General features: G+C 37.6%; 1 protein-coding gene across 2 annotated transcripts; it reads right to left on the reverse strand.

The window, feature by feature from the left end:
• Sec61a2 (Sec61 translocon alpha 2 subunit) lies at nucleotides 1-25,780 on the reverse strand. Of its 2 annotated transcripts, XM_004647776.2 has the most exons (12): nucleotides 25,654-25,780; nucleotides 23,026-23,093; nucleotides 21,430-21,495; nucleotides 17,236-17,314; nucleotides 14,022-14,153; nucleotides 13,790-13,899; nucleotides 7,888-8,041; nucleotides 6,794-6,954; nucleotides 6,300-6,497; nucleotides 3,717-3,908; nucleotides 3,179-3,255; nucleotides 3-1,619 (listed from the first exon to the last, which is right to left on the reverse strand). In XM_004647776.2, the coding sequence occupies exons 1-12, from the start codon at nucleotides 25,658-25,660 to the stop codon at nucleotides 1,433-1,435; spliced, it is 1,431 nt and encodes a 476-aa protein (XP_004647833.1). In that variant the 5' UTR covers nucleotides 25,661-25,780; the 3' UTR covers nucleotides 3-1,432. The 2 variants fall into 2 exon arrangements, with proteins under 2 accessions (XP_023563832.1, XP_004647833.1); XM_023708064.1 differs by lacking the exon at nucleotides 6,300-6,497 and having other exon boundaries at nucleotides 1-1,619.

Genomic DNA, 25,780 nt, shown 5'->3' on the forward strand with positions numbered 1-25,780 from the left:
TGTTTTTCTCTAGACTGAAGTAGCTTGACTGCTTTAGGCAATGAGACCTCAGATTTTGCTACTATCCTTTCTGCTTTTATCTGTTGTATCCTTTTGGCTTTATGATCCTAAGTAAGACATATTTCCTGCCCTTAACTAAGAAAGTAAGCAGTATCAACAACAACAACAACAACAACAACAAAAAAAAAACCCTTAAAATGGTATGTTAAAATTTTGTTTTTTGTTTTCTTTGAGGGAAATACAGGCCATATTCTAAAGTGAATTATTTACTGAGAACTATGCAGTTTCAAGTGGAGACCAGGATATTGTTTTGAGACCACTGCCCTCACATTCCTTTCCAAATATCAGCAACAAATGAGTACTCTTAAATTAGCCAGTGTTTCTTAATAATTTATAATACTGAAGAGAAAGAAAAAACACTGAAGAGTAATTACATTTGACTTTTAGGCATCCCAGGATGTGCTCTACAAGTACACAAACCTTATGCAAATAAGGTTAGGGAACATTTAATATCAGATTCCTTTATTTTTCCAACACAACTGCAACAGTTTTATTAAATAAAAGTTTATTGTCTACTGTTTACACTTGTTGCTCTTGTGAGTAAAACAAAGAACACACATTCCTAGCATGAATTACTCATTGTTCACCCCCACTGAACTACATTGCTTGAGAATTCAATCTTTGTCTTAGGGAATTAAAAGAAAAAATGAGGGCCTAGTATCTTGAAAGAATATTATCAAGTGACTGGTTGGAATTAAAAGGCATAGCCAATACAATCCAACAGCACAGGTTATGCTGTCCCTGGGAAGAGAGGAGTGAGAAACAGGAAAAGTAGTTAGAAGCAATTGTTTCTAGCAACAGAATGAACTTCAATGCTTGATTTTGTCCATTTGGGCCAAGAGGCTGGCTGCTTTGGGAAAAAAGAAATATAGTGGGTGGGGATGGAGAGGGAGGGAAGGGAACATGGATACTATGAGTTAAAAAAAGTATAAAAAGTAATTATCTAAAATATAGATTAGATATAAATGTTCCAGAACTCATTACATAAGCTCAAAAATACTGGAAAGTGGCAATTTGAACTACATTTATTTTTAAACAAGGGGAAGAGAGTAAATGTTCTGAATATTGTGTGCAAAACTAACCCATGTCCCCGTCCGACTGTCATGATTTAATACAGCAAGGCAGAGAGACATTGGTTTCCAGCATTACAGGCAATACTAGATGTACATTTTTAGACGAATAATGTAAACTGTAGTTTTAAGGCAGCTGGTACTAATGCTGCACACAGGCTTAGCTCGGTGCCCATTTTTCACAAATGGGACAATTAGCACTTGAAAACAAGCTGTGATAGAACAAAAGGGGAACCCGCATTATTTGACAAAAAACAAAGTGTCAAAATATTTTCCCTTTCACACACAAAGTATTTGAACATTTAGAAAAACAAAGCACCCATCCCTCCAACTTCAGCTTGTTCCTTAACAAATATTTCAAAATACTGATAAATGATAGTAACTGCAAGCAGAATTCCAGTGCCAGATCCAATGGCTCCTAAGAAGTCAGCCAACACGGACAGGGCACCGATGCACAGACCACCGAAGGCAGCTGCAGTGGGGATGTATCTAGGAGACAAGGTTTAACAATGAGAAACACTAAGTTTTACTAGCAAAGTTCCTCTAAATACAAAAGAGACCAATACTGATGAGCTGCACATAATAATGACAGAACGTGATTGCATCTATTGATGACTTATTTAAAGCAACAGTCATGGAAGGCAATACGAAATTCTTAGGACAAATCAGAATACTTAAATCAGACTAGTATTTAAGTATTAAAATACTGTATATTTTTAAACCTTTAGTTTCCTCTTGTGGAGTAGAAAATAAATTGAAAATTGTGTGGTGTGAGCAAATTCATGTAATTGTGACAACCCACTTCAGTAGCAGTTCAACATTAGCTGCACATTAAAATCACCTAGAAAACTATTTAAAATAAGATTTTTATTATATTGAAAGAAGAAAAAAGGGAAGAAAACATTAGGGGAGATAGAAGGTAAAATAAGAATGGTAGAATGATAGTTGGTGAAGTTGGAGACAGTGCTCTGTGGTGTATGATCTGAGTCAAATGTTCACAGAACTTTTAGTGCCTTAAACAGTGTAGAGGCAGCTAGATAGCCATGTGCAAAATAGTAGCTGGATCCTAGCTCAAGTGAGATATAAATATTACTTCCAAGTAGGCCACAGACACACATGGAACAGCCAAGTCTCCTAGGAGAAAATGGGAATTGATCTTCATGACCTTTGTGTTGACAGTACATTCTTAGCTATTATATCAACAGCAGTACCAAGGAACCAAAGGAAAAATAAAATAAGGCTTTATCAAAATTAAAAACTTGCATCAGAGGACATTATCAAGAAAGTAAAAAGATGAACCTATAGGATGGAGAAAAATACTTGAAAATGGTATCTGATGAGAGTTATATTTGGGAACAGCCCAATTTTTAAAAACTTAAGATAACCCAATTAAAAATGAGCAAAGGGTCTAAACAGATTTTTCTTCAAAGACAACCAGTGGCCACATGAAAAGATGTTCCAAATCATTAGTCATAGGGAAAAGCAAAATCACAATGAACCATTTCACATTCACTAGAAGGTTTAAAGTCAAAAAGCAAGAACTCATGCTGGCAAGGAAACAATACTCTGGATAACAGTTCAGCAGTTCCTCAAAATGTTAACAGAGTGAACTGCATAATTCAGCATTTCTACTCACAGGAAAATGAAAACATCCTTACAGAATTTGTACAAGTAACAAAAAAATATGGAAATATACTGCATGTATTTAACACACATTTTAAAATCAAAAATATACCACAGATATCTTCCAATATTAGTGTACTGCCCTGCATTACCCTTTTATTCAGTTAATGCTAGTCTACAATGTAGATGCACTATAACTTATTTGACAAATGGGTCCTTGGCTTATCTATAGAAAAAAGAGAGCCCAACTCTTCTATGTATTCCTGCCAAGCCCCTGAGGCTAAGGCAGTTTGAGGCCAGTGTGGACTACATAGTGAGATTGCCCTCCCAAAACACACAGAAATTATCTGCATGTTCACTGCAGTATTATTTCTAAATGCCACAATTTGAAATAATCTAAAAAGGGACAATTCTACCCAGCTTACCTATTAAGCTCATGAACCATCGAGGTATCTCTGTGACCCCTCATAACCATTTGCTGTTCTTTAAGCTGTTTGGCTACCTGCCAAGGAAAAAAAAAACAAACTTTGAACATCAAACTCTTCACCTTTTACTGTGACTGTCAATGAAGTCATGTGTGTAGTGCTGTCCACATACTCAAAAGCAATACATAAGAGCTTTTAGGTTGGCATTGTCATCTTCACATTAAAGCTGAGGGTGCAAGGCCATGAACTACATGTTGTTAAGCCTGTGTTTCTCAACCTCTTTCATTACAGTGGTAATGAAATTTCCCCTACAGAGAAATTTAACACTAAAGAGATTTGGTTGCATGGATTTGAGTTTGGTCAGATTTTTCACCTTCCCAAAGCCCATTTGTATCCTGTTGTGGGTGATACTGCCTCATTTTTTGAATGTAATGCACTAAACAAAGCTTAAACTACAAAAGTAGGAACTTGTTAATTACATTGGTACTTAAAATGAGGAATTTCAATAAAATTGTTTTCAAGTAAACCAAATACTTACATCTTTGGCTGAGGAACCAGACACCTCTATCCATGTCTTAGAAAAAAATGCACAAGACCCCAACATGAAGATGATATAAACAACTACATGGACAGGATCCTCAAATATGGCACCCATGGACTCAGGAGGAGAAAGGTAGTAACACAGGCCTCCAACAGGGTAGGAACGAGCAGGTCCTCCACCGCTGACATCCTAGAGGACAAGTATGAAAAAGACAAATGGCCAACATGATTCACAAGGGTCCTTTCCATAGCACTGAAGAGTGGACCCACTGTCTTCCATATTCTGGACACTACCACTGAGCTACTCTCCACACTCCAGGCCTTAAATGTTTTGTTTTGTTTTTTTCCTGAGACAAAGTCTCATTATTTTGCCCACAATGATTCTGAACTTCTGGGCTCAAGTGATCCTCATGCTCAGGCTTTGAGATAGCTGGGATATAGGTGCTCCTACCTAGAAATCATTTTGAGTTCACATTTCTCAAAAATTATGACAGTGTTTTTAAGTTTAAAGCACCTATAGTCAATGAGTCGATATACAGGAGTTATATCTGAATGTATGACTTTTACTCCTTTAAAATCATACAGTGAGTACTATATACAGAATGTTTTGAACATATCATTTAACAGAAGAATGATGTCTCTTGGGGGGCGGTGCTGAGGATTGAACTCAGGTCTTTGTGCTTGCCAGGCAGGCACTTAAGCCACTGAGCTATCTTCCCAGCCAAGTGATTTTTTTTTTTTTGAAAAGGCATAAACTAATTCTATGAATATAATCACATTTAGAATGTTAAGTTTTCTGAACTATGTGAGAGCCTCCAACACATCAAGGTAGTCTTAACATAGTCAACTTGCACTTGACAGTTAAGAATGCAATAAAAAATTTAAAAATATATATATATATAGCTTGGTGACTAATCTTTACATGCTTTGTACATTATAAGAATCAGTCTTCAAACTTCGTTTTACTTGAACTCAATTTTTTTTTTTTTTTTTTTTTTGGTGGTTGGGGGGGGGTGACCAGGGATGGAAACCAGAGCCTTGCACTTGCCAGGCAGGTGAGTATGGTACTGAGCTATGTCTCTGGCCCAAGAATTTAGTCTTAATTGTGAATAGAAGAAAATGTTAAAAGGGGAACTGGGGAGGGGACAGGAAGGAAGGGAAAAGGAAAAAAAGTATAGGAAAAAAAATATTGTAAATAAGAGGGGAAGAGGAGTTGAAGGGAGAGGGAAATGAGAATTAAGATACATCTACAGATTCCATATGATGAATGCAATCTATGTATATCTAAAATGTACCAATAAACTCCAAAAAGGTTTTCATCAACGTTTATAATGTAAGTTTTTATAGTAACTCTGTTCACAATAAAGTTAGAGAGAAGAGACAGAACAGTTTTGGATTATAATTATTAATACTTCTGGCTTCTGAATTTAGTCATTTTCAAATGATTTCTTACTGTCTCTAGAATCAATTTCAGAATGAAATTACAATTGTATTTGGTTTCCAAATCTTTCATTAAAAGAATTTTAGTCAAGGGCACAACACAATGTCTAGAGAACCAATTATTCACTGCATTTATGCTAGGAAATTATGCTAGGAACACTGAAGTTACATGCTTTTCAATTTAAGTTGAAAAGTGCCAATAGTAAAAGCACTATAATTTATAATGTAAACAATAATATATTAAGATAAACCAATAGAGTTGGGGGTATAGCTCAATGATAGAGCACTTGCTCAGCACAGAATAAGCATACTATCTCAAGAATGACTGAAAAATGCTATTTGTAGTGGGATGCAAATTTTAGAATTATTCTGAAAATAAAGGAAATTAGCCTTTCAGAAATTATATAACTCACAGAAAGAAAAATACTACTTGTCAAATGACAGTATTTTAAATCAATCAAAATTCACATTTTGGAAGCAATGTGACTGGACAGTTTTAACAGTCATAATAAAGACAATCTATAAAGAGAAATCAGAATTTATTAGATTCTATTTCTTGCTTTCCAGGCTTGTTAATTACATGCATTCTCTCCAACCCAGTTAATCACAAGCCAGTTTATCGCCATTCCAGACATTAAAAAATGGGTTTTTTGTTTTTTGTTTTTCTGGCTCATCCCACCCTGAGGGTGGGGCTGGCATGGTATGTGGTGCCAGGGATTGAACTGCAGTCCCCTGCGCCTGCGTAAGTTTTGCCTAAACAGGTGCTTTAGACCACTGAGCTATCTTGCCAGCCCAAAGATGATTCTTTTATCCCATATGTTATCTGAAAATAGTGGGATATTTTTCCCTTAGGAATTTTTTAACAGACATTAGAGAAATAAGATAAAAATAGGAAATCTTTTTTATGAAAGCAACTATGCTATTACTTTAAAAGGTCACTCAAATGGTATAAAAAATGTTCCTAGAAAATAAAATAGTAAAACATTAATTAACTCTTAGTTTTACAACACTTGTAATTCTTCCAGATACTCTGCTATGAACCTGAAAACCAAATAGCAACTGTCTGAATGTCGTTCTCAGTGGTTAAAAACATAACCATAAATTAAAATATTTAAATACTTAATATAAATAAAATACTCACGGCCCATTGTCCTAGCAAATTTACTAAAAAGTTGCCACTAAAACGAACAGACAGCATCTGGGAAATAACATACAGGTTGGAAACTAGAGCAGACTGAAGAATAATGGGAATATTCGAGGTGTAGAAGAGCTTGATGGGATAGCTACTGTATTGTCCTCGATACCGGGCTGACTTAATAGGCAAGTCAACACGAAATCCCTAAAAAACAAAATCAACAGTAAATAAGAGTGGACATGTTATGAAAAGAACACAGACCACTGAGGGAAAACAAGTAGCAACATAGAGTGTAAGAAGATAATGCTAACAAAAGTTTCACTTCGTATCTCCCAATATTTTGAACCTTCAGATTAGAGTATAAAGAATGAAATCATTTGCTTGATTGGATCTAGAACAGACTTTTGAAATACTAACATTTCAAATGATATTTTCCTGTTTAATAAAATAAATATAAAAATCTGCACACCCCTGTCATTAAGTGCAAAGATTAAACTCACCTGAAAATATATAACAACTGCAAACACAAAAACAGTAGCAATGAGGTTCATCAGATTGGGTAAATTCTGGCGATAAAAAGCCTCCCTTAAGGCTCGGACTTTGTCTGTCCTGGTGGCCAACAGATGAAACAGAGCTATGACAGCACCTTCAAACTCAGTACCTGAAAAATCAAGACAGCAATGAGCTGTAGATGCCTTTTCCAAATTACCTCAAAGATAGAATAACCCGAATCTCAAGTCAAGCGAATTCACCAATGTTTGCTTTATGGTACAGCCGCGTGTGCAGGTTCTAAAAATACTAGGATCACTGAGGGAAATTATCTCTTTGGCATAAATATGAAATTTTCTCAAGAGACTATTTTTGATGAAAACATCCAAACTAGAATCTACCATAGCAAATATTCATAACAGTTTGCCTCTCCTCTATATTTTAGGAAAAGGAGAGTATTTAGAGTACTTGGGGGAAAAGTTTAAAAAGAAAACAGCAGCAAAGATAAACATATCACAGAGGATATATTCATTATCAAGCTTGATTTTAAGTTTATTGTACAGAGAACATTAATAAACCATCTTTACCATTATGGCTGGGACCAGAGTTTAGATGTCCATCTGCTAAAACAGATAACAATTGAGAAGTGAAGGATAAAGGGGAAAGATAGAATGAAATCTTTTCAATACTCAGATGCTATTACAAAGTCAACTAGAGGAGAAGCAAAAGTATGAGTGTTCCCTGAGGATACAATGAATAAGTCTATTAAGAAATCTTAATTTACTACCTTGTCATCCTCTTGGAAATGTAATCAATCAGATAAATAACTTCTGTAGCAATGGCTTAAGCAAGGGCAACAAACAAAATTCTTCCCATCTGTTTCTAACGAATGAAATTTTACATAAGCAGAGGCTAAAACTTAAGACATTATTGTTTTTTAAATATTGTCTGCTCCACACATCTCTGCTTACTAAGTTTTGAACAGTCAGCGCTGTGGTCCGTGCAGTAGCAACAGAAAGGCTGCAGGCTTGTACTGCTACACTATAGACTCATTTCAGCATATATCCAGCCACACTCGTGCAGGTGCAGTCACTATGCAATGTACCTCTGCCAGTGTTAATGGTAGTGGGACTAAAGGCCTTCCAGACAATGGTTTCACAGATGTTGGTGGCAATAAAGAGGGAAATACCAGACCCCAAGCCGTAACCCTTCTGTAGCAGCTCATCTAACAGCAGCACAATCAAACCAGCAACAAACAACTGTGGGGAAAGAAATGCACGTAAGCAGAAGCAAGAATAAACTCAAGAAAAGGGAGAGATGAACACCATGGGTTATTTCAAAGCATGGGCATTTTCAGTATTAAACCTAATTATTGTCATATCACTACTATGGCTGTTGGGAGCTTTGAAGCTGCTTTAGTTCAGTGAGAAGCCAATTGTGAAAATCAGGATGAGAAATACTATCACATTATAAAGCAAACATTTCAACTTTTAAAGTATACTTATACCATCTAAATAGTTTCCCTTACACTGTATAGGGCTTGTTTGAAAAAGCACACTAAAACAAAAATGTGCACAGATGCAGAATTTGACAGTGGGAAAATGAAAGCATTGCAAACACCTTAAAGGAAGTAGAAGGCTGAATGAATTCTACAATAAGAAGATGTAAGTGTAAAATGCCTTTAAAGGGTAAGTATGAGGACTATATTCCTGCTTTAAAAAAAAGAACTCTAAGTTGGAAATGGTGGTACATGCCTATAATTCCAGCATTCAGGAGACTGAGGCAGAGAGATCATTGTGAATTCAGGGCCAGCCTGGCCTACACAGTGAGTCCAAGACCAGCCTGAACTGCATGCAAAACTCTCTCAAGAAAAAGAAAAAAATTAACTAAAAATAAAAAGCTGGTGTGGATATAGTCAGTAGCACAAGTGCCTGCCTGGCAAGCACAAGGTCCTAATTCATTTCCTGATACCAAAATAAAAAGATCTATATGTGTAACATTTTATATATTACATATATATGCTATGTATCATATATGCAGGAAGTAAAAAATTATAGCACAAATTAATATGAACACAGGTTATAACCATTGTAAAATATATTCTTTTTATTTATTTATTTTTGGTGGAACTGGGGATTGAACTTAGGCCCCAGGCCCTTGCACTTGGCAGGCAAGCACTTATTCTACTGAGCTATCTCCCCTAAAATACATTCTAATAGTCACAAAGACTGTAAACCTGAAAAAAGTCCACCTGGTTCTTCAGCTTATAATTTTGTTTTTACAAGTGAAGCATGGTATAATTTTGTGATACTGAGCATTCTTAATTTTCTTCTTGAGGAAGACATTTCTGTAACAGCATGCATTCATTAATAAACTACAGTCTTAGGGCTGGCCAGATAGCCTAGTGGATTAAAGTACCTGCTTAGGCAGATGCAGGGACTGGGGTTACATCCCCGTGCTGTGCCAGCCCCACCTCTGGGGCACACTGAGATGGTGATTAAGACTGGGTGTGGTGGCACGTGCCTGTAATCCCAGCGCTTTGACATTTTGTTGTTGTTGTTGTTTGTTTTTTGCAGTACCAGGGATTGAACTCAGGACCTTGTGCTTGCCAGGCAAGTGCTTATTCTACTGAGCTATCTCCCAGCCCATCCTAGGTCTTGGAAGGCTGAAAACAAAAAGATCACTATGTGTCCGATCTGTGCAGTAAAACCCTGTAGACCCTGTACTAAATAAAAATTTTAAAAAAAAAATTAAAAAATCAACCACAGTCTTGCAAGTCATTTCCTCAGCTGTATGATTCCTTTCTGACATAAGCGGTCTGAGGGGAAGGAAATGTACTTCTATGCTGCCAGTCTCCTAACTCTACCACAAAATCATCTACAGAAGCAAGGAAGTCACTTCTACTTCTTCATCCCTCACTGTCTACTCACTTTATCGTATACTGTCACAAGAGAGGCCAAACTAGTGTACTATCAGCTTTCCTTATACAACATTGGTGTTTTCTTAACTACCATTTCAGTGACTGACAAACCTAACTTGTCTACTTACAGTCTTTTAGTAGGACTGGAAAAAGGGTACAATTCTCAGAACCTTTATGAGAGTGCAGCTGACCAAGTCTGACATCTTAACAAAATAAGAGAGGCCAAGAATACTACATTTTAATATGACTATAATGGGTACTCCCAGACACACAGCAATATCTGTGCAGGGAATATTGGCTATCAGCCATCAAAATGCACTGTCACAGGCTCTGATCAATGACCTGGCCAAATCACATAGCACCTCTGAAGCAACTGTAATTATCCAGACCCCTATTCAGAATGCTGTCATCCAAACTACAGAGTAGCTCACTTACATCTGCAGAAATCTGGTTCATGTTTTTCAATGAAAGAAAAGACTGCAAAGAAATCCAAGTGAGAAATCATTTCTATGATTTAAAAAATAAGATAAAAGATGGCAAATATTGTACATGTTAGTGAAGAGATGAGAGACCAGGAAGTGACAGCACAGTGACAACAGAAGAGGAACCACATGGACATTGGGAGTGTCTAACACTGAACCTCTGAGATAAGGCCAAAATCCCACTTGACTTTTCAATCCTCTATGTTCATGCACTCAGGTCTGGTGAAACATACTTACCTTTACTGTATGCTGTACACACTCATAATTTCCTTAAAATTTTAATCAAGACCCATTATTTAGATTTTAAAACCCACTCCTGAAAAAACACTGACCATGTGAATAAGACAACAAATAAGGTCAGAAATACTTTGCACAATAGAATGCAAACACTTAAAAACCTGTATTTGTAGGTGAAAACATGTTGATACCATCATAGCTTTTCACTGTGTATATATATATTTAATATGAAATATGTAAATGGGCTATTTCCCATCTCAGATCAAAAACATTTCTATATGCATTAACACTAGAAGAATTGTAGCTTATGCCTGTCACTTGGGAAGCTGAGGCAGGAGGATCACTGTAAGTTGAAGGCCAGAATAGGTTACAAAGTGATTGCAAAACCAGCCTGAACTACACAGTGAAACACTTTCAAAAAAACAAAAAACAAAACAAAATGCTAGAAGAATTAACCACAACACAAATATTGGTAGGCAAGAATATTTATATGAAACAAATTAATACATGCTCACTTTGCCTGTTTTATTCTTGGAATATAACTATTCTTAGATTTTTGAATACTGAAACTGCACAATAGCTTAACTTCTTTTTATGTCTATCTAAATGTATAACTGACTCTATAAGATTTTACTCCTTCTCTAACTAGCCCAAGATTTTTTTAGGTCTGGCTCCTTAGGGTCTAAATGTATTATTAGGAAGGTACTAGAGATATCTGACTGATGTAGAATGTTATAAGAATTAAATGCTAGTTCTAATATCTTAAAATCATGGTTATTTGGGGGTAGAGTACTTCAGTCGTAGAGTGTGTACTTAGCACCCCTGAAGCCCTGGGTTTGATCCCCAGCAACCCCTGCCCCCCACCCCTGTGTCAGGGTACATAGGTTACATAAAGAAAATACTATTCAGAAAAAAAGGGCAATAAATGGCCTATCAGTATTCTGAACAATGGAAACAATGTATGAAGAGATCCTAAATACTTTTCAAATCAGTCTTCAGAGTTTCTATCTCTGCTTCCTAGCCTGAGTATTTGCAGAACCAGGGATTGAACTCAGGCTCTTGTGCTTGCCAGGCAAGTGTTTATTCTACTGAGCTATTTCCCCAGCCCTCTTCCTCCTATTTTCAATGCCTAGAAACTTGTCGGGGACATAGTTTGTAAATGAAAAAGTAAAGACAGCAAATGGGAGCATGCAAGAGTTCAGAGACTACCAAAGATCCCAATACTTATGAAAAATTCCTGCCATCGTCAAAGAAAAACTCCCAGCTCGACCACATTAGAAAATAATCTCTACTTTTAATGATGCCAGGGAGTATTTGAATCATCCAACTCCTCTTCTGCATCGTACTCACTAGACAATCCTACTTGATTTGCTTTCTATGTAAGACTTCTCATTAAAAACAATAAAGTTCAACATTATTAGTATGAGACAGTCATATCTCTTAGTATGTATTAAGTGTGGTAGCTAAGATTACAGTAGTACATCTGTTCACAAACCTGATTCCAATAATTCTGGTCACAGAACTAGATAGATAAGAACTGAGTCAAATTCAATGGTTAGGGTCAATGTTGACCTTAGGGAAAATAGGATTTGGCTTTTGTCCAGTTTGGTCTGCAATCAGTATTGTGCAGAGAACTGAGTTTGTAAACCAAGGTGCTACTGTATTTAAAAACATTTTCTAAGTTGATCTTTTGAGCTGTTACAAAAATTGTTCTAAATTAATTTTAACTTCATAGTAGACACAACACATTTCCAAGAAAACCAAATAATCAGTCTATTAACTTAAGCAAACTTCTTTTCAAAACCAAATAAATATATAGCTTAAGTTCAACCCATTCTTTGGTAATTTCTCTAAATGATTTTTATGAATCATAGGATAGAAAAGTACCTTTTAAACTTTACACACTAAGATATTGAGTATGGTGATAATTATGTTGGCACTTAAAAATTCCATTCCAAAAGAAAAAAAATTCCATTCCAAAGCATCCATTTAAAAATTTATTTTAGGGCCCAGGGATATAGTTCAGTGGCATGGTGTCTCCCTGGCAAGCACAAAGTCCCGAGTTTGATTCCCAGTATCCCCCCCAAAATTCAGTTTAGATAGACACACACACACACACACACACACACACACACACACACACACACACAAATACATACCTCACTCAGTTCATGAACTTGATTCATTCTGGTCATAAACAGTTGGACAAGACTGGAATCCAATTCACTGGTTAAATTCAATGTTAACCTATGGAGATCTTATGACCGGAATCACAGAATTGAGTTCATGAACTGAGATACCACTATATACATATATATAATTATATATGTATATCACAGACACTAACATGCTATAATTTAAAACACCACAGCAGGTATGATGCCTGCCTGTAATCTCAGCTATTCAGGAGGCAGAGGCAAGAGGACTGGAAACTCAAGGCCAGTGTAGGCAATTTAGAGAGTATTCCAGAGGCGGGGTGGTGGTGTTGGTGGTGGGGGAACCCTGGGAGCATAGCTCTGTACATGGTAGAGCTACTACCACCTTGACTACCAATAATGTGAAAAACAAACAAAAAGGAAGCCACTGAAACCAAACATAATTACTCTGTGTACCACTAGGAGAATATTCTATCTACAGCATATTTTATTACAAAGAATTTTTATGTTATGCTTTTTAAAACAGGAGTTCTTGACTTAGATGTAGATATTTATCATCTACCTGTCTGTGACTTATTTTCTTTTTTTCAGTTTTTTGAGTCAGGGTCCCACCATGTATTCCAGATTGGTCTTGAACTTACTATATGTATCCTGGGCTGGCCTCAGCTCCCAAGTACTGAGATGACAGACTTGTGTTGCCACCCTTGGCTTCTGTGACTCTGTGCACGCACAATTTTTATTTAATAATACATCACCATAAATTCTTGAAAGACACTTCAGTTAACAATCAAATTCTAACACTTGTTACATCAACAGAGCCTATAGCCAACTGATGTAGTACTAAGTGGAACAGCAGCAGCCAAGATGATGCATGCACAGCATCGGCAACTTCTATGACTGCCATCTGGTTGATGGCACTTTGAAGATACAAGAAAGTGTATCTTCTGAAAATATTCTAATTTCAGAGACATCAAAATGTGGGAAAAATGCATATCTTAGAATTGATAAAGTAAGGGTAACCCATAATTATTTATATAGTATGACTATGAGGCTATTAGAATTTGAATTTTTTATTAACATAATTTGTACAAATAATTCAGTAATCAAAATACTCTAATTCATAAGAAAATGAATATCAATTAACTAAAGAACTAGTAGAAAAAAAGCTCAAACTGTTTTATTATCTGCATAGGAAAATATAAGAATTCTTACCTGAAAAATGATAAGGAGACAGATCCCAGCACCCATTTCAGCAGGGTCCCCATACATCCCCGTCATGACATACACAATGGCTTGCCCAATGGTAATGATCATACCAAATACTGACAGAAATTGGGGGAAAAAGGAGTACATGCTTACAACCAGTGACACAAAAAGGATCATAGGAAAATTTTTATCACATTCTCAAATTTAGATGAAGGCCTTTAGTTGTACTAATGCTCACATTTCTGGGCTCCATTGAAGAGAGCTCTATCTTTGGGTGTATCTCCAACTTCAATGATTTTGGCTCCAGCCAACAGCTGCATAATCAAACCAGATGTTACAATTGGGGAGATGCCCAGTTCCATTAAAGTTCCTGTAAAGGAAGCAGAAAGAAGTAGACAACTTTTAGTGTCTATAATACAGATTAATTTAGAAGTGTCTGTCTTAAGTGTCCTTTATTGCACTTTAAATGTGAAACAAATTTTCATTCCTTAAACATTAACTGCTACACAAACTCTCATTAACAGAACTTTGCACAACTGCACTGAGTAAAAGTATGGCATGGAATGTGGTACCAGGGTTTGAACCTGGGTTCCTATACTTTGCTTAAGCAGGTGCTTTAATCCTCTGAGCTATCTGGCCAGCCCTATTTTAATTCTTCTAATGCAAAATTTTAAGTTACAGGGGAAGTCAGCTAAAACAATGTAGAATATTAGTGATATGAACAATGTTCATGACATACTGGGCAGAAAAATATTTTAGAAAATAGTATAGTTTGATTCTATTTACTACATAACTAGTAAATGAGTTTCCTGATATCTTACTCTGGTCACTAAAATATTTATTATTATTTTACCCAGTGGTATTACAGATAACTTTTCTTCTATATTGTGTAAACGTTTTCCCATAGTATATATTATATTTATAGTGAAAAGTAAGAAAAACAAATCTGCCAATTATAGGAACAGATAAAACTAAGTAATTCCACAAGGTCGAGAGTGTTTTGTGGGCTGGAGAGATAACTTGGCGATCTAAGCGCTTGCCTGGCAAATGCAAAGACCAGGCTTCAATCCCTGGTACCACATAGCATGCTGGCCCTAGAACTCCAGGTGCACCATGCTGGCTCCAAAGCCAGGTGTGGTGGTGCACACCTGTAATCCCAGCACTGGGGAGGCTGAGGCAAGAGGATCACTATAAATCCAAGCTGAATAGCGTGACCCTGTACCAAATAAATAAATAAATAAGCCCAGAAGAGTGTATTTCCTTTTTTTCTTTTTTGAGACAGGGTGTGGCTATATAGTGCAGGCTACCCTTGAATTCAATACAAAGCCCAGGCTGGCCTCAAATTCATAGTGATCCTTCTGCCTCAGTCTTCCAAGTGCTGGGATTATAGGTATGTGCCAGCACGCCCAGCTGAGAATGTTTTCATCGGTTACTCTGTCATTCTCTTATATCTGAGCTTTATAAATGCTGAAAAGGGCCCCTTTAATATGAGAAAATAATCAATTTTTAGGATATTCTTGATATTTTCTTAAATACAGTGGTAACTTGACTCATGAACTTAATTTGTTCTTGATTTTGGAAAACATGTCCATGTTTGTGTTTGTGTGGGAAAGATGACCACAATCATGTTTGTCACCCCATGTGGAGTTTAAAAACAAAAACAACATTTTGCCAAATGACCAGAGAGATAGTTCAGCAGCTTGAGTGCCTGTCTGGCAAGTACAAGTCCTGTGTTTGATCTCTAGGACAAAAAGAAAAAAAAAAAGTCAAATGCTTCTGTTTGTGAACCACACTGTTTGCAGACAAAAGTATCTGTTAACTAAGGTGCCATTACACTTCTTCAATAATGAAAGATAAAAAGGTTTTGCTGTTACTACCATTCAAACCAGATTTCTCTCCCCGGTTCCGCAAAAAAAAAAAAAAAAAAAAAAAAAAAAATAGAACACGAGCTCAAACCAGATTTCTCTTAAAGTTAATCCATCTAAATTTATAATTAAAATAGGTCTAGTTCATAAATAGATCCAACCAAGCTACCAAGCTTTAATGAAAATCAGATACAGAAAATATGGCACTTCAATGAACAGAGGAAGAGGCTAAGTGGACCAACTAAATGGACCTCAGCGAGGGACTGGCCACCACAGACCATCAAACCCAGGCTTGTTCTCATGACTGACACCAACATGAATGATCAATGAACAGAAAACAAACATAAAGGATGACAAATTAAAGCACTAAAGGGAAATATGGAAATATGGGTGAGCATGTGCATAATTTGGAAAAGCAAAAACCTTTCTAACAACAGAAGCCATGATGGCTACAGCTGCAAAAAAAAGTCATTAGACCTCAAGTCCACTACTTTCTATGCCCTCTGAGCCTTTAGGATTAGATCTTAGGCTCACAGACAGGATCTAGTGCTGTCATCCTTCCCTGTCTTATCTTCTAGCCACATTCTCACCTCCTCAATATTAACAACTGAGCACACTTGCACCAGAGTCTGTGCTTGTTCCTCCCCAGATGTTCTTGCCCCTCCCGAGGTCTGCTCAGGAACTTCTCACTTCCTCTGGGAGCACCCTTCCTCACCCCATCTGTGAAGTCCAGATCTCTGAGGAGGAAATGGGACTCCACAACAGGAGAACAGTCTTGTATACTGCCCTACCCTCAACATTGAACACACAGCTTGCCATACAGTAAAAACTCAGTAAAAATTGTGATTAAATAAATTTTAGTCTATCCTTATAATAGGGCAGGATGTGGCTACTGAATAAAATATCTCATTGGAGATAATTAATTAAGCAAAACCAATAGCAACACAGTATATAGTGTTTCTACATTCTTACAGATTATAGAAAATCTATATTCGTACATAGATTTTCCTATGTTAAGGGATATGCAAAAAAAAAATTTGCCAGCCTATCGATTTCCTGGAAGTTCCTGTTCAGAAGTGAGATTTTTATTTTCACCTTCATATAAATCTGTGTATCATTTCTGGTGCATCTTAAAAATAAACAAATAACAGGTTTATAATTTAGAAAAACTTATAAAAACACTTGTCAAGTACATGAAGTCTCCAAAACACAAGTAATCATTGAGTCTTGAAATGCAACAGCCCTGCTTATCAGCACCCCTCCCAAGCCACTCCTTGCAGAACACCTCTGTGGGCTTAGCTCAGGCTTTCCTAGCTCATGCTGCAATCATGCAACTCCACCTCAGGTATATCACCTCACCACTAAAGAGGAGTCTCTAGTCTGTGAGAAACCTAAAGATAGATTTCTCTGTTTACTATTACAATATAAACATGGTGTTGGCACTATTTATTTGTTGGTTTCTTCTACATAATGGCTTTCTATTTCATATCTTTCCTCTCCTTGGACACATCAAAAATTACTTGTGAATTCATATTCTGATATCCAGCTGATATCAATAGTACTATGGAGACAAAAAGAAGTACATACCTCTGTTGGATGCAAGAATAACTCTCATCCAGTAGAAAGGATCTGCAGAATCTGATGACATAATTCCAAACAGTGGTATCTAAAATTTCATACAAAGATTGTATAAAAATGTATTATGTAAATTAACTTTGCATTTAATTTGTAAATACATTCACTTAATTTCTGCAATGCTTTATTTTAAAAATTCCTCATGTTTTACAACAAAAACAAATATATTTTATGGGTAAAGTTGGTTTTTTTTTGTGGCCGGCTCAGCCCATGCTGAAGGCGGGGCTGGTATATGGCATATGGTGCCAGGGATTGAACTGTGGTCTCTGTGTTTTGCCTAAGCTTGCCTAAATAGGTGTTTTAGACCGCTGAGCTATCTCGCCAGCCCAAAGGGTAAAGTTTTGTTTTAACAGTGGAAATCATTAGTAATACTGCTGTTAATTTGTAGAACTGTTATGTAACAATGTGAACATACCTACACTACTAAACTATATATCTAAAAGTAATTAAGATGGCAAAGAGCTAACTGTACTCAATCAAGCAATTCCTTTCCCTCTACATTCACCCTATAAAAGCCGAGGTACATGCTTCTGGACCATAACTCTGTGAGCATAGTTAGAGGTTCTGAAATTCAGTGCTGCTAGTCACAATTCTTTTAATGCTCAAATAAGCCCTTGTTTGTGAAGTTTTTCTTTTTTACAAGCCTGGCAAAATATAGTGTAATATTTTAGAGAAACCAGTTATCCCATATTCTAATGGGAGCCTGAACTGATCAGATGAAGAAATAAAAACTTAGCACTAAAGATTTTAAAAAGCACTGGAAATTGAGAATAAAATGCTATGTCCTATTTAGGATGGCAAGGTGTAATCACATTGCAGAATTTCCTTCCTCCAGCCCATATGGTGGTGACATAGTCAGAAACAGGGAAAAGGAATGATCCTTTCCCTTCACTCAGCTGTGGACTCAGCACCACCCTGGTGATTATCCATGTTTATGCTTATGAAGCTGTGATGCCCCGGCAGAACATCATTAGTTTCAACACCAATGAGAGACAAAATGATAGGCACCTGGGGTCACAGCTGTCTGACCACACCTTAAGTTAAAGGTGTCCAAGTTATATAGTAGTTACTTGAGAACTCCTTCTTTTCCTGGATTCCTGTTCCTGTTCCTCTGCCTAGGCTCTTACTGAATTCCTTCTAGGTTCCTCTTCCTTCTGCCTGTTCTGCTACCATCTTTTGCTCTTCATTAAATGTAGATTCTCACTACTTACCACAAAGTGTATGCTTGCCAAGCCTTTTTTTGTTTTTGGTCACACATAAGAACCTTGACTATTTTACCCCACTCCACTGTAAAAGAGGTACCTCAGTTCATGAACTTAATTCTTTCTATAATTCTGGTCAAGTTGGACAAAAACAAATCAAAATCAATGGCTAGTTTCAATGCTGACTTTAGGGAGAAATTTGATTTGGTTCTCATGTAGTTCGGTTTGTGAACTATGGAGATAACTGAATTGGTGAACTGTGGCACTTCTGTATCGGCAAATTATCAGGACAATGCAAATTAAAATTTCATATTATTTATTAAACATTCTTTAGAGATGTTATTAAAATGACCCACCAATACCAAGAGTAGAGAAGGATGCAGTCCAAGTGAAAATCCAACACATGGCTTGTAGAAATGGATGTAAACAGCACACCACTTGAAAAAGAGCTGGCAATATTTTATGCAATTGAACATATACTTGTCACACAACTCGCCACAAAAACTTATACACATATGTTCATAGCTACTTTGTTTATGGCCAAACATTCAACGAGAGAATGAACTGTGATACATTTGTATAGCAGGAGGCTACTCAAAAATAAAAATGAATTACTGATGTACCAACAATATGGATGAATGTCAAAAATATAAAATCAGACACTAAAGAGTCATACTGTATGATTTGATTTATATGAAATTCTTGAAAAGACAAATCAATTATAGTAACAAAAACCAAAATCATTGGTTGCCTAGGACTGGAGATCTAACCCAGCACGTCCAAAAACACAGAGAAGAAAAATCCTGATTTACTCATTATAAAACTTCCATTACATTTTAAAACTAATTCTTTAAATTACTGAATTAAAACATTTTTAATATATTCTAGATGTAAGCACTTTGTCAGATGCAGGTTTTATAAGCAATTTCTCCTGCTCTATGGCTTGCTTTGCATTTTCTAAACCATGTGTTTTGAGGGCCAGGGAGATAGCTCAGTAGAATAAGTGCTTCCCTGGCAAGCGCAAGGGCCTGAGTTCAATCCCCAGTTCTGCCAAAAAACCAGACAAACAAACAAAAGCAAGTTCTTTTGAGCAGAAGCCTTTCATTTCAATGAAGTTTTTGGTTTTTTGTACTATTTTGTGCTAACAAAAATGTTTTGTATCTACGTAGGTATCAGTAAGTAGTTTGTGGGCATACATGCTCATTAAAACACTCCAAAATATATACATTATAAACATGTATACTTTCATATGTGTATCATACTTCCTCAAAATGGACTTTCTCTAAGCAGGGGAGGATAATCTCTAAGATGTTAAAAGTGAACAAAAGAGGATCTTTTTGGTTTTGTATTTTTGTGTAATTTTTAAGACTCCTTTCTTCATGATCATCCAAATTTTAAACATGTATTTTATTTTATTTTTTTTATGTATGTGTACAGGGTCTCACTTCACAGATCGGACTCATAATCATCCTCCTGTTCTTCAGCTTCCCAAGCGCTGGGATTACAGATGCATGACACCAAGGCCAGTCTCAATTGCTGTCTCAGTGCACCCCCGGGGGTGGGGCCAGCATAGCAGGCCGAAGGGATCGAATCCCGGACCCCCATGTCTGCTTAAGCAGGCGCTTCAATCCACTGAGTAAACCAAGTATCTTAATGACCTCATCATTTCATCCATCAGAAAGAAAATATTTGGCTCTTTTCCAGACTATGAACCCAATCTGTTCTGCTAACACTTTTTATAAAAAGTTCCTTAGATCTATTTGTTAAAAATCCTTCAAAAATGTGCCTCAAGTTATCTTTAATCCTTACAACAACCTTGAGACATATGTAGGTCACCCTTTATCCTAATTTTATATACTTAAGTCATCTGAAAAAAATTATTTTTGAAGTATTCCAAAGAGGCGAGGGGTACAGCTCAGAAGCACAGTGCCTAACTGGCAAGCACAAGTTCTGGAGTTCAATTCCTGGTATCAGAACCAAAAGAAAAATAAGAATACCAAAAGTACTCCAATAGATATGTACAGTTTTAAACTTTATGAATGAATTTTTAAAGCATCAATTGGATTTTTATACTTTTTTTTTTTTTTTTAACAGAGCTAGAAATTGGCTCAGGGCTTTGAGCAAGGGCTGGGCTGCATCCCCAGGCAGGATCTTACTAATTTTTAATAACAAAGTACATCAATGAGGCTTTAAAACTTTATTTTCAGGGATATTTAAATTAATATATGCTTTCACAACAATATCAAAGGCAAACTGGAAAAACACTTGCAATATGTAAGTTGCTTTCATATAATAAAAAACTATACAAAACCATGTATGGTGGTACATGCCTGCAATCTCTGCACTCTGGGAGGCAGAGGCCAGAAAACACAAGCTCAAGTCTTGCCTAAGTAGCAAAAAGATTTGCCATCACCCTGTCTCAAAAGAAAAACTATAAAAAGGGCTGGAGGGGCTGGGGAGACAGCTCAGCAGCATAAACACTTGGCTGGCAAGCACAAGGTCCTGAGTTCGATCTCTGATACAATAAATAAATAAATAAATAAATAAATAAATAAATGTCTAGAGGTGTGTCTCAGTGTGAAAGTCCTAGATTCAAAATAAAAACAAAATTATACTAAAGCAGTAAGAACAAGAATGAAGCCTCTCAAGGAAAAAATGGGCAGAAACCATGAACTAAAAACAAAAAAGAAAAATGTTTAAACTTACTAGTTAACCATAAGAAATACACAAAGATGGTAAGCACTTTTACTATCAAAATAATTCACATCAGAGCTTGAAGAATAGCTCAGTGGTAGAACTCTTGCCTAGCATGTACAAGGTCCTGATTGTCTTCAGTAACACACACACAATATATTTCACTGCATTTATTATTTTCACTAAAATATGGTTCTCAAAATCTAACTCGTCAAGATCTTAGAACAGTACAGATATTACGGTTACATACCTGACAACATACTAAGAAAATGAAGAGAGTTATAGCAGTCCATAATACCTTCTCTCTAAACTGAATCTGTACAACAAAACATAAAGAATAATTAACCCAAACCAATAAATACAAAATGTAAAGCAAAAATCCTCCTTAAAGTCTAACCACTATTCCCCTTCTTGACATGCTCCTATTATCTACTATTTAAATGTGACCTGCAACAGCTGAAATAAACAGCTGACCTTCTCAAACATGTCTGTAGTTCTTTAGTTTTCAAAAAGGTGATTTAGATAGAGGCAACTTTCACGTGCACTGTACCATGGTAAAGAAAACTGACGAGGCAAAGCAAAAGCCACATGCATTTCAGTTAACACTGTTTCATGCACATCTAGGACTCCCTATATTACACAGCTTTGCAATATATGGCAGCATGGCCCAGGGTTGTTCTTGAACAGCAGGAAGGACCTGTGTCAGCCCTCAGCCCAGCAGTTCTGGGCAGCAGCTAGCTGATCCTCAGATAGGGAGTGGGGCAGGGCCCAAGTAACACCAGAGGACTGCTCAGATTTGGCTTGGGGTGAGGCACCCTACCCTTACGACCCAGGGTCTATCTAACTCCAGTGTTTCTCTTTGGCCATTCTTTTGGCTGAGCCAAAGGGTCAACTTCTGCCCTTCCATCCTACCAGCTGTCATTCTGATTTTGAGCTTTTCTCTGCTGGTTGTATTTATATTAAACTCCTACTTCATATAAAAATAAATTTTAAAAAATATTATATAGGAAGTCTAGGATATTTCCCAATAGTAAAAAGTTTCTTAGGGTCTTTTAATATAAGAGGAATTGATTACCTTTACCATTTCAAATCATTAAGAGAAAATTCTAAATAAAATGTAAATTTAATAGATGTTTTACTTATTTTTTTCTGTCCCTAGTTCTGCTAATGCAGTTACAAGATCTTCCAATGCATTCCAGTCATTTTTCTTTCCATTGGATGAATCAACACATGCAATGTACATATACAATCAGAATTCATATATGTCAAATGGCTGAACTCCTCAAAACCAACCCACCAGACTGGGCCATGTGGAGTGCAGCAAAGTACAACACTCCGCTCCACACTATGAAATTATAAAAGACCACTGTGGACAAGAGCATACTGTATGCATCTTCACCAACATACAGGCCAGAGACAGTTGACCTGAAAACAGTAAAATTTTAAAAAGTAATTTTTCTTTTTTTTTTTTTTTTTGGTACCAGGGATTGAACTCAGGACCTTGCGCTTAAGCCACTGAGCTATCTCCCTGGCCCCTGAAAACTATCATTTTTGAAAGTATAAACAACTTAAGCAGATTTCAGCAACTCTGTCCCATTTTTAGTTACTCTGTTCCAAAGAGGATGAGCAGGTAATATTTTTCTAATTACAAACAAAAAAAGTACTGGGAAGGTTAATCTTGTTGGTTTAGCAGAGTAAGTCATTCAGCTACCCTTCTACTTTTTTTTTGAGGGAGGTACCCAGAATGGACCTTGGTACCTTGTACTTGTCAGGCAGGTGCTTGTGCAGCTGAGCTATATCCCCAGACCTCAGCTACCCTTCTAAATTACTAAAATATTATACTTACTTTCCTTTCAGGCTTCTGAATTTCTGGTAGAACTGCACAGAAAGGTTTGATAACTTCTAAAAACTTGACTGTTAGGGAAAAAAAGTATCTATATTATAAATGTTTTTAAAGATCAATCTTTTTACAGAATCAAATATAAATGTCCTTTAATTTCAAATAGTAATTTGCCCCTTCCCTTGAAATTAAAGAAACATTATGCTATTCATTTCAAGTGAGACTATAAAGGAAGAGATACAACTCAAGAAAAAAAAAAGAACCCAAAAGGTATGAGGGATAGAAACAAAGTAATCATGACTTGGATTCCTCATGTTTCTATCCAGTCCTTTTAGATATATAGAAAAGGAATTATTCACAATATCACTATGTCAAAAAAGAAAGAAAGGAAGGAAAGAAGGAAGAAGAAAGAAAGTGAGCATGCAGTCTACTATGATAATTGCAAGGCAGCACATTATAGAAGAAAACAGGTGTGGATGACAGAAACCTCTAATCCCAGCATACAGGAAGCTGAGGCAGGAGGATCACTGCAAGTTCAAGGCCAGTGTGGGCTACAAAGTGAGTTCAAGGACAGCCTGAACTGCATAGTGAGACCCTGTCTCAAAAAGACAGACAGACAGACAGGCAGGCAGGCAGGCAGGCAGGGAGACAGGCAGAGAAGAGAAAATATGGCTTCTCCACTGAGGAGAGTAGAACAGGAAATGGACTTAACCTGCAGAACTGACTTTAAAAACCTAAAAAATGTCAAACTTTATCAAGGGAGAGGGATCAAAAACTCATTTCTATAGTTAAAATTTAAAACCATACAATCTCTGTTGCATTTCATTATGCCACATTTCCTTGCTGTGTCATTCTCTCAACTAAAGATCTCAAGACTACTTGCTTACAAGTATGAGCCCAGAGAATGACAACATTTCATCAGAAAGTGCTACTTTTTCCCAGACTACTCTTTTCAGTATATAAAAGTAAGATAGACCAAAGTTCTTTGTGGAGAAGCACCACCTTGTAACTCAGGTCAAAGCCTGCTAGAGACCTAGAAGATGAAGACAACCTCTCACGCTTCGGCCTTTTACCCAAAGAGCCTGCTGTGCAGACACCCACACCACAGAGTTAAGAATTCTATCTTCTTTCCTACAGGGACTGTATTCTGTATACTAACATCCTGAAATGGTTTTATGGCTGACACCAATAACACCTCCACAGGCAAAACTTGGCTACATTATGTTTTTTAAAAAAGCTCGCAAAATTGATAGGTTCTGGCCCTAGCATAAATTGCTGGATTATTATGGTGGTCATCTAACATGGCTGAAGCCCTTAATACAATTTATCTTCCCAGAGACCATTTTCCCCCTTCTGCTCCAACCCAGCCCAGGGTACAGTGGCTAGGAAAGTGGCCACCACAGGAAAGACCCTAACAGGCTCCTCAGATATTTCTAAACATCCCCTCAAACTTCACCAGTAACAAAAGTCCATGAAAGCCTCAGCTTTCATCCTCTCAGGCCAGAGGATCTACCGGCCTCATAGGCCCTTGCTCCTCTCCGTCTTTGGGCTTAATGAAGGCTTCTTTCATCTTTCCTATCTCTTTACTGAGCTGCTGAAAAACCTATCAAAAATGACAGAAATTCCTGGTATTTGACAGAAAAGTTCAATAACTTAGCGGACATGTTCGTGACCCATGTACTATTTTGCTATCTGGAAAGTCTGAATTGTGAAGGCCTTTAACTCTAATGAGAAGCAACTACCAACATCATCATTAAACTTCCTCAAATTTCTTCAGCTCCTTCCCTTCTCACCTGGATCCTAGACACTTTCCTAGATTTCTTTGCATTTTACGGTCATCTGTACAGGGACATTCCTGTTCAAGCAATGCTGTCCTCTGCCACCTGTTTATCCTTGTGTTGGATAATTTTACTCATACGTAAATACAAGGCCAGGGTCTCCTCTACTTCCTTTCTAATTCTCCCCAGTGTCCACTAGTTGGCCAATGGGCGCACCCCCCTTGGGTACTCATCCATCCAACGAACAGTGAACACCTAGGTTGCGAATACAGGGGGTGGGGTTGAGTTTTTTGGGGAGAGGCCTTGTCCCTAAAGCTCACACCCTTCCAGTTTTCAGTAAACACTACGGAATGACTGGAATGAACATTTTAAGGCAAATGGTGAGTTACCCATATCTTCCCCTAAAACACATGCCATGCATCACTTTTCTTTCCTCTTGGTTTTAACTAAACGATTTAAGAAGCCTTCTTCGTCACAACTATTGGGCCCAGGAAGGGCGACTAGGGAATGAAAACATGAGCTCCGTACGGCCCAGGAAAATAACAAGTGCTCCTGGTCCGGCCCAGTGCCCTAACTCCCAGCTCTCAGCACCCACGGGATCCCCGTGGCAGGATCCTTGCTCCCCGTCACCTATCGAGCACAAGCTCTGGGCCTCGGGGTCCAGGCTTGGCTGCCGGCCCGGGCCAGGCCTCGTTCGACCTGCGGAGCTCCGCGGAGGCCCCCGGGCCCTCGCCCTCCGCAGCCACCCAGCGCGGCCCGAGGACTGGACGACCCCGAGAGGGCACCAGCCTAGCCGCCCGCAGCCCAGGCTGAGCCCGCGCCCCGCCGGGGCCCCGTTGCAGCCGCCGCTACTCACTGCCCATGGCGGCGGCTGGGAAGGTTCAGAGGGGCACTGCGGCCTCGGCTCTGCCTTCGTTTAGCTCCCGCGGGCCGGGTCTCCGCGCCCCGCCGCGCCGGCTCCGGTCACCCTAAGGCTAGCCCCA

This window comes from Octodon degus, unplaced genomic scaffold (genome assembly GCF_000260255.1).
Source record: "Octodon degus isolate 3935 unplaced genomic scaffold, OctDeg1.0 scaffold00324, whole genome shotgun sequence".
Lineage (NCBI taxonomy): Eukaryota > Metazoa > Chordata > Mammalia > Rodentia > Octodontidae > Octodon > Octodon degus.